Genomic DNA, 9845 nt, shown 5'->3' with positions numbered 1-9845 from the left:
GCGCTTGGCTTCTAGAGGTGGGGATGTTTTGCCTTGTTTTGGGAATGGGGCAGGCCTTCCTTGGCTAGCTACAAATGACTATGTACGTAATAGGGCAGAGGAAAATAGTAATTTGGATGCAGATATTGGAGGATATACTCACCTGCTTTACCACCCTTGTCTGCTAAGTGGGCGGTTTTGCCCAGATGCTTCACTTTCGGGAGCAGCAGGTGCCTATATTTATACTCCATTTTTATTACAATTTTAGCTCAAATGCTCTTTAAATCTGATAACACTAAACAATCATTTTCATTTTCTGGCTGTAATTAGACCAAATTTTTTTACTTTGTATTTTTATCGTGGTTAAGGCACTCTAAGGCGACCAGCTGAGGTTCTTGGACAAGTCCATGTTGCAACGAGAATGAAGCCAGTGGAGTCCTTCTGGGCCCTAGCTTATGGAGGACCCATGTCCCTGCTTCCTTTGACCGTAAGCAATGTGCAGAAAGATAGCTTGGAGCCATGTCCTGGAAATCTTCCATTGTCTTTGTCCACAGTAACTCTTGCTGCTCCTGTATTTAGAATCCTATCAGTTGCTATTCAACATCCTGGGAACAATGAAGAGTTGTGTCGTAATCAGGGACCCGAGATTCTTGCTAGAATTCTGAGTTATCTTCTACACTCACTTGCATCCCTCGACAGGAAGCATGGCGGAGTGGAAGAAGAGGAACTGGTTGCTGCCATTGTTTCTCTTTGCCAATCTCAGAAGATCAATCATGTTCTTAAAGTGCAGCTCTTTCGCACACTTCTATTAGATTTAAAGATATGGAGCCTATGCAATTATGGACTCCAGAAGAAGCTATTGTCATCCCTTCAAGATATGGTTTTCACTGAAGCAACAGCCATGAGGAATGCCGAAGCTATTCAGCTGCTTCTAGATGGCTGTCGAAGATGCTATTGGATGATTTCTGAGAAGGATTCGGAGACCACTTTTCCTCTTGACGGGAATACGCGTCAAATGGGGGAACTTAATGCTCTGATTGATGAACTTCTGGTGATTATTGAACTTCTAATGGGAGCAGCATCTCCTTCTTTAGCTGCTGATGACCTCCGTCAGTTACTTGGTTTCATAATTGACAGTCCACAGCCAAATCAGGTAATACGTTTCCTTAGTGTTATTTTTTTCCATTAACACCATTTGACAACCAAAATGGGGAAGTAAAAATTTTCTACCATTAGCTTAAAAGATCAATTATAAAATAACAGAGGGAGTATATGCCATTCAACTATTATATATAATAATTTAGTTGCCCTGAAAGTTTATTTTTCCAATTTTAGTATACTCCCTATTCCATTACTGTTTGTCTTGGATGGAAATTATCTCTAGCGATGAATATGTGTGTTTCACCTGTATTATCTTAGGTTAATTGCATATTCAATGCCAATTCAATTCATTTTTCGCCATCTTTTAGTTATGCCGTCCAGTCCTTGCATCTTAGCGCCATTTCCAGTCTGCGTGATAGTAGTCAGAATATGTATACTTGAATTCTGGAAAACCATCTTATAATAGTTTGCATGGTAAAATGTGGGTCAGTTCGAGATATAATGATCTAACAGATTGCATTCCTTTGTGTTGGTAATTAGAAGAATGGCAATGAATCAAATTATATGACAAATACGTGCTGTCTGACACTATTTAACCTTTTTCATATTTTTAGGTTGCGAGGGTATTACACCTTATGTATAGGTTAGTTGTACAGCCGAATGCTGCAAGAGCTCAGATGTTTGCAGAGGTATTTATAACATCAGGTGGGATAGAAACACTTCTTGTTCTGCTGCAGCGAGAAGCTAAAACTGGTGAGGATAATGTTTTAGCTATGGGTAAGAGTAGAACAAGGTCATCAACTGATCAAAGTGAAAAGAGTCAGAACAACGGGTCTGGTTCTGTAAAAAAGTTGGATTCCGGTGTTGACCCTTCTGGTCCTGATGGAAATTCTGTTGAGGATGATAATGTAGGGTCTCCGAATGAACCAGCATCAGATCCACAAGAAAATGAGCATGTATTTTCATCTGTCATTTGTGATAATGACTCGATTTCCATTACCAATTCCATAGATACTGAGAGAATATTGTCTGTTTCTGAAATTGGTGGTATAAGTCTTTCGATTAGTGCTGATAGTGCAAGAAATAACGTGTACAATGTTGACAATAGTGATGCTGTTGTCGTTGGGATCATTAGATTGATTGGTGCTTTAATTTCTAGTGGGCACCTAACATTTGATTCGGTTGCCCGTTCTGATTTGACAAGTAACATCCTGGGTAGTGGACTCCATGAAAATGGAGGAACGATGTTTGATGATAAAGTCGCATTGCTCCTATTTGCTTTGCTGAAAGCATTTCAATCTGCTCCAAACAGGCTGATGACTGACAACGTCTATACAACTTTGCTTGGAGCCTCGGTATGGCATGCTCTTGATACCCATTTTGTTTAATCATTTTATGAACAAAGTGATTGAAAAGTATATAGGGTATCTTTTCTGATTGCCATGGTACTACTTTCTTTGACTTGGGTGGAAAAAAGAGGGAGTATATAGCGTTTCTTATTATAAAATAGCGTTGGTATGTTTCTGCATGGTTCTTTCATGTCAACTTTGTACTTCTCTTATTTGTATACACGAAGGTGTGAAACTTGATGAAAGTTGGTTTTAAATCTGGCTCCCTAATATGCTCTGTGATACCATATATTGTCTATCATGATTTACTACGGCTGTTGTGATGTGTGGTTCACATTCATACGCCAGCATTGTCTATCATGATTAGTCTTTAAGATTTTGGTGTGAGGTTAAACTTATAGCGATCACGTGTGCTTTCTTGCAGATCAATGCTTCATCAACAGAAGATGGCCTTAACTTTTATGATTCAGGTCATCGCTTTGAACACTCCCAACTTTTGTTAGTCCTCCTGCGGTCTCTACCATCTGCGTCCATGGCTCTACAAAGCCGAGCACTTCAGGTATATGTCATGACTGTCAAGGAATAAATGTCGTTGTAAAGGTGCTTGTGATATTCTGGACCCTGGGTTAGTATAAGTGTACTAGGAAACAGTATGAGCATTTTGTTCCAAATAGCTGTCAATCTGTCATGAAATCTGATAAAACTTAAGATTAGTTGTCTGGAACTTTTATTCTGCGGACTTTCTTTAAAAGCGTTCACTTCCATTGTTCTATTCATTTGATGACTTTCTGAACTCCCTCTTTCTTTTTTCAGGATCTTCTCTTTTTGGCTTGTAGTCATCCGGAAAATAGAAGCAGTCTGACAAAAATGGAAGAATGGCCTGAGTGGATCTTGGAGATTTTGATCTCGAATTATGAGGTACTCATCCAACTCTAGAACCTAAACCTTTTCAATCACAATTTTGTATTGTCAGTGAGCCCACTAATGCCTTAAAAGAGTATATAATCAACTATGTTAGCTGGTAAGTTGTAGACAAAGTGCCAACAGCTCTGCCAAATTTTGCTGACTTTTGTGTGTACACAGAAAGATGCTGGGAAACAGTCTGCTTCAGCGGGTTCTTCTGAGGTAGAAGATCTAATTCACAACTTCTTGATCATAATGTTGGAACATTCAATGCGCCAAAAAGATGGTTGGAAGGTAGATATTTGTTTTTACTTTCTATTGGCTTACACCTTAGCTCTCTTCAAGCTCCATTGTTTTTAATTATTATTACTTCTGTCATATATTTCCTTCTTACAGGATATCGAGGCTACAATTCATTGTGCAGAGTGGCTTTCTATCGTTGGTGGTTCTAGCACTGGAGAGCAAAGAATTAGGTATTTCCATGTAACTCTTTATCACCTTTCCACGCTTATTTTGAATGACTTCACTTTTCCTGAGGCACTTTTGTACGGTTTCTATTTCGGTTTTCTGAAGATTGGTATGGTAGTTTTGAGTCATTATCTCTAGCATCCTGTCATTTTTTATTTTATTTTTTATCTTCTACTCTTTGAAGGCGTGAGGAGTCATTACCAATTTTCAAAAGAAGACTTTTTGGTGGTTTGCTAGACTTTGCTGCCAGAGAACTGCAGGCTCAGGTAACACCACTTTTCCTGCGTTTTTTTTTTCAAATCTTATAATATAACGAGAAACCAAAATGAATATTCTTTTATACCTTCCATAGTTTCACATATAGCCAACTCCTTCCATTCCTGTAAATACCTTTTTTCAGTGAGCTATTAAATGGCTATATAAAGTCTTTGATAAAGGAAATGTAGAGTTTGTTTTTACAAATGCACAATGTATATTTTCCAGGGAGTTTGCTTGCAAGAAACAATGCTGTAAAGCTTAGTGCTCTCATATTATTCTTTCATGCATGTGTGTGTGTTCACCCGTCTATTGGGATAGAACTAGATTTTTATCTACACAATCTTTTTTTCCCCTCAACAGACTCAAGTTATTGCTGCAGCAGCTGCTGGTGTTGCTGCAGAGGGTCTAGCACCAAAAGATGCAAAGGCTGGAGCAGAAAATGCTGCTCAGCTTTCTGTCTTTCTGGTGGAAAATGCAATCGTGATTTTGATGCTCGTCGAAGATCATTTGAGGTTACAAAGCAAACAAACTTGTACAACAAATGCAGTTGATGCTTCTCCGTCTCCTCTTTCTCTTGTTTCTCTTAAAAATCGTACAAGCACACTGACAGCGATCGGAGAATCGTCAGAGATTTCTAGCAGTCGCGCTTCACTGTCAAGTGATTCAGGGAAGGTCCCTTTGGATGTAAGTGGAAAACATTCTCAAAACACCTAATTTCTCTAATATGGACTTTCAATATTTTGTTTCTCACGTTTTCTTGTATAATCAAGTGCTTTTCAAGAAACCACGCTCATACATTTCATTATATTTTCATATGATGTTAATCTGTTCATGCTTCTCTTATGTTCATGATCAATTCGTCTCCTTGTTGGTTGGGTCAATACCTATTTTTTTTATTTTCTTTCATTGTTGTATCTTTTACGAGCATGCCATTTTCAATATCAAATTTTAATATTGTTATTTGGGATTCTTTTAAACATATATATATATATATATTTTTACTTTTCTTTTTCAGATACTCGCTTCAATGGCTGATTCAAGTGGACAGATTTCTGCAGTCGCAATGGAGCGCCTTACTGCTGCCTCTGCAGCTGAACCTTATGAATCTGTTTCCTGTGCTTTTGTTTCATATGGTAGCTGTGCCATGGATTTGGCTGAGGGTTGGAAGTATAGGAGTCGATTGTGGTATGGTGTTGGCTTTCCCCCTAAAACTAGTTCTTTTGGTGGTGGTGGCAGTGGTTCAGACTCTTGGAAATCTACTTTAGAAAAAGATACTCATGGAAACTGGATTGAACTTCCCTTGGTTAAAAAATCTGTATCCATGCTTCAAGCTTTGCTGTTAGATGAGTCCGGACTCGGAGGTGGCCTTGGAATAGGTGGAGGATCTGGTACTGGGATGGGAGGGATGACAGCCCTCTACCAGTTGCTGGACAGTGATCAGCCTTTCTTATGCATGCTTCGAATGGTGCTTCTGTCTATGAGGGAAGAAGACTATGGTGAAGATAATATGCTAATGAGAAATCTAAGTTCTGAACGTTCTTCCGGGAATTCAGGTACATTAGATAGCGGTTCTCTAATGTCTATGCGACAATCCCGATCAGCTTTATTGTGGAGGTAAACTCAATGACATATTTTGTTGATCTCTTCATTGCCAATTAGATATCCATCTGCTTACATACTGTGTCAGCAATTTTGCACCCTGGTAAAGTTTGACTCTTTTTTTTTTCTTATCTCACAGTGTGCTCTCTCCTATCCTAAACATGCCAATATCCGATTCAAAGAGGCAGAGAGTACTGGTTACTGCCTGTGTTCTCTATTCTGAGGTTAGTTCTTCCCTAATCAGATTGGCATGCTTAATGATATTCTGGTCTCAAATCTCCATGCAGCGATTGGAAAGTTGTCATCTTCCCCTATTTTACTTCTGATGCTGTCCTTAGTGTTTTGGTTAAAAATCTGATGCTGTTCACTGTCCAGGGCCTTGTGTTTTTTCTTTTCCTTCTTCACTTTCTGATTCCAGCACAAATATGTGTAGGTATGGCATGCTATCAGCAGAGACAGAAGACCACTTCGTAAGCAGTATATAGAGGCTATTTTACCACCATTTGTTGCAGTCCTCCGGAGATGGCGACCTCTTTTGGCTGGCATTCATGAACTTGCCACTGCTGATGGTATGAATCCCCTTGTCGTTGATGATCGTGCCTTGGCTGCTGATGCGCTTCCCGTTGAGGTAGCTTAAAGCTGTTTACATTACTCAGTTGCTATCATGGTTCTATGTTTCTATAATGATTACTGTTTATTTCTAGTTGCCGAGATGCCATTTCAGCGCTTAAAAAATTGCTTACTTTTACCAAAGTTTTGTATTAGGTTTAGAATTTTTGATGCTTGATTTACTAAATTGAGTTATCCAATATTTTCTGTTTAGGGTGCTCTTTCTATGGTTACTCCGGAGTGGGCTGCTGCTTTTGCTTCACCGCCTGCTGCAATGGCTCTAGCAATGATAGCTGCAGGGGCAGCTGGCTGGGAAGCCCCGCCACCTCCTACAGCTTCACATTTTAGGCGAGACTCTTCTATGCTTGAGCGTAAGACTGCCAAACTTCAGACCTTTTCAAGCTTCCAGAAACCACTGGAGCCTCCAAACAACAATGCACCACCTCGACCAAGGGATAAAGCTGCTGCAAAAGCGGCAGCTTTGGCAGCTGCACGAGATCTTGAACGGAATGCAAAGATTGGTTCAGGAAGAGGTCTGAGTGCTGTTGCAATGGCTACTTCTGCGCAGCGGAGGAATATCGGTGACATGGAGCGTTTACAGAGATGGAACACTTCCGAAGCTATGGGAGTGGCATGGATGGAATGTCTCCAACCAATGGATACAAAATCAGTTTATGGAAAAGATTTCAATGCTTTGTCGTACAAATTTATTGCTGTACTGGTGGCAAGTTTTGCTTTAGCACGTAACATGCAAAGATCAGAGGTTTGATTTCCACCTTGGCACACATTATAGTTTTTGAAGGGTGCATACTCTTGACTCTTACTTTTTGGTTCAACTTCTCACCAGATTGATAGGCGTATGCAAGATGATATCATTGCGGCAACTCGCCTATGCTTCGGAAGCCGTGGTTGGCGCAAATTAATTCGTTACTTGGCAGAAATGAGATGCTTTTTTGGGCCTTTTGGAGATGAAATATGCAGCCCTGAACGCGTAAGCCGTGTTTCTTTCTAAGAATCTGGAACATGTTAAGAAGTTTCTCAGTAACGTGATATCTTTAAACATGCAGGTTTTTTGGAAACTTGATTCTATGGAAAGCTTTTCAAGGATGAGACAGTGTATAAGGAGGGATTATTCTGGGACTGATCATCTCGGGTCAGCAGCAAACTATGACGATCAGACAGACACAAAAAGTGATAATGGTAGCAAGGGTTCTGCATCGAATCCTCCTGTTCTTGCTGCTGAAGTTATATCAATGGAAATAGCGTATGAAGATGATGAACATGGAGAGGGTGATCATCTTGATATCAAAGGCCATGCTGAAGAACATAGAAGGGAAAATGAAGAGAGAATATCTGGTTCACATGAGCATGCATCCAGAAATTCAGCAGGGACTAGTGATCCTCGAACTTCAAATGACCATGAAATGGTCCGAGATTCTTCAGCAGTAGCACCTGGCTTTGTTCCCAGTGAAGTTGATGAAAGGATCCTTCTTGAGTTTCCCACATCAATGGTCCGGCCACTAAGGGTTGTGAAAGGAACCTTTCAAGTATGTTCGACCGACTTGAATGTTTTGGATTCTCAACAAGTAGCTAACTCGAAAGTAGTTAATAAATTGGATAAGAATCAACTAGACTACTTGGATCAAGTGAATTCAAGAATTTTGGCATGTAGACATTATATAAATCTGAATTGGCTCATAATTCCCATATATGCTTTTCTTGTTGCTGATCAAACTGCTGTGCCTTCTCAGATTACAACACGGAGGATAAATTTTATTGTTGACAACAGAGAAAGCCAGAATTTGACTGATCACTCTTATGGATCCCAATCACGTGACCAAGAAAAGGATCGTAGTTGGCCAATGTCTTCTCTTCATCAGATTTATAGCCGGAGGTAAAGCTTCATCATTAAAATTCTGTTTAGCTCATGTATTCCTGTTCATTACTTCATGTAATATTCAGATGATCTATTGCTTAGAATTTAGAACTTTTATGTTTATTTAATTAAGATTCATCTAAAGAACTTCTGGAATGGTTTAGACATGCTTATACTTAGCAGAATATTTAATATTTTTGTAGTATTACCTTTCTCTTACCCGTGGAGTTAATCAATCTTTTTCATCGTTACCTGATTTTACTTTTTCGGGAAGTTTTCCTCTTTCTGTATGAGTAGAGAGATTCCTTTTTGATCTCTCAGGATTAGCATATAAGTATATAACTGATGATCTTTTCTTTGTCTATTTTTTTCTCAGATATCTCCTGAGAAGGAGCGCCTTGGAACTCTTTATGGTTGACCGTTCAAACTTCTTTTTTGATTTTGGGGTACTGCATCTAAAACCCTTTCTACATACGATATATTTATCTTTCTGACCTTGCCAATCTCAGGTCTCCGCATGCTGTAACCAAATACTTTTCCCAATTTGCTTGTTTAACATCACAGAATACTGAGGGAAGAAGAAATGCATATCGAGCTATCGTTCAAGCAAGGCCTCCTCACTTGAACAATGTTTACCTAGCAACTCAGGTTTCTATTTTTCCCTTGCCAACTTCTTTTGTGTAGCTTTTGAATTACTCTTGGTCCATATTATTCTTCAATGGGAAATTGATAAAGCATATGACTAGGCTGAGTCACTTTTCGTCCTGTGCTGCAAATTTACATATATTGTTACTTTTTCAGAGGCCTGAACAGNAGCTTTTGAATTACTCTTGGTCCATGTTATTCTTCAATGGGAAATTGATAAAGCATATGACTAGGCTGAGTCACTTTTCGTTCTGTGCTGCAAATTTACATATATTGTTACTTTTTCAGAGGCCTGAACAGCTTTTGAGAAGAACTCAGTTAATGGAGCGATGGGCTAGATGGGAGGTACCAATAAACTGCACACTCAGATTTTTCATACATTTTTATATCCGTATCCAAGAATAACATCTGAAACAGAAAGATCTCCATCTGGATAATATCTGCAGATTAGCAATTTTGAATNCTTGTCATACATTTTTATATCCGTATCCAAGAATAACATCTGATAAAGAAAGATCTCCATCTGGATAATATCTGCAGATTAGCAATTTTGAATACTTAATGCAGCTTAACACGTTGGCTGGCCGTAGTTATAATGACATTACTCAGGTAGATCTTGTGCTCTTTAGCATATTCCTGGTGAGTGTCAATGTCCGTTCTTCCTTGATAGATTTCTTATTCTTTGCAGTATCCTGTTTTTCCGTGGATTATTTCTGACAACAGTTCAGAAAGTCTAGACCTTTCAAATCCATCTACCTTCAGAGATCTTTCGAAGGTGGTATTCTTTGCACCTTGTTTCCAGTTTTACTTTCTTAGCCTGCATATGATGATTCATAAACCTAGAGAATCTTGTTTTGATGTGGGTCTGGATATGTTCAGCCAATTGGTGCATTGAACCCAGAGCGTCTCAAAAAATTTCAAGAGCGATATTCTAGCTTTGAAGATCCAGTTATTCCCAAATTCCACTATGGCTCACATTACTCAAGTGCTGGAGCAGTAAGTTATCTTCTCTATAATATCCTACCACTATTACTGCCATTCCCAGTTTAAAGTTTGTG

General features: G+C 39.1%; 1 protein-coding gene across 1 annotated transcript in view; it reads left to right on the top strand.

Annotated features, from left to right (window-relative positions):
- LOC104699462 (BEACH domain-containing protein C2-like) overlaps nucleotides 1-9837 on the top strand; it is a 16845-nt gene extending 7008 nt beyond the window's left edge. Inside the window, exons 3-24 of the mRNA XM_010414765.2 lie at nucleotides 18-209; nucleotides 348-1132; nucleotides 1695-2435; nucleotides 2854-2988; nucleotides 3243-3347; nucleotides 3513-3626; nucleotides 3729-3805; nucleotides 3985-4066; nucleotides 4419-4742; nucleotides 5074-5672; nucleotides 5797-5881; nucleotides 6091-6285; nucleotides 6481-7029; nucleotides 7114-7257; nucleotides 7334-7813; nucleotides 8018-8160; nucleotides 8519-8588; nucleotides 8707-8790; nucleotides 9076-9132; nucleotides 9328-9396; nucleotides 9476-9562; nucleotides 9667-9837. Coding sequence (XP_010413067.1) covers nucleotides 18-209; nucleotides 348-1132; nucleotides 1695-2435; nucleotides 2854-2988; nucleotides 3243-3347; nucleotides 3513-3626; nucleotides 3729-3805; nucleotides 3985-4066; nucleotides 4419-4742; nucleotides 5074-5672; nucleotides 5797-5881; nucleotides 6091-6285; nucleotides 6481-7029; nucleotides 7114-7257; nucleotides 7334-7813; nucleotides 8018-8160; nucleotides 8519-8588; nucleotides 8707-8790; nucleotides 9076-9132; nucleotides 9328-9396; nucleotides 9476-9562; nucleotides 9667-9837 — 5288 coding nt within the window. The remainder of the gene's footprint in view (nucleotides 1-17; nucleotides 210-347; nucleotides 1133-1694; nucleotides 2436-2853; nucleotides 2989-3242; nucleotides 3348-3512; nucleotides 3627-3728; nucleotides 3806-3984; nucleotides 4067-4418; nucleotides 4743-5073; nucleotides 5673-5796; nucleotides 5882-6090; nucleotides 6286-6480; nucleotides 7030-7113; nucleotides 7258-7333; nucleotides 7814-8017; nucleotides 8161-8518; nucleotides 8589-8706; nucleotides 8791-9075; nucleotides 9133-9327; nucleotides 9397-9475; nucleotides 9563-9666) is intronic.

This window comes from Camelina sativa, chromosome 6, assembly GCF_000633955.1.
Source record: "Camelina sativa cultivar DH55 chromosome 6, Cs, whole genome shotgun sequence".
NCBI classification, from domain to species: Eukaryota; Viridiplantae; Streptophyta; class Magnoliopsida; order Brassicales; family Brassicaceae; genus Camelina; species Camelina sativa.
This window is presented reverse-complemented; position numbering and strand designations above follow the sequence as displayed.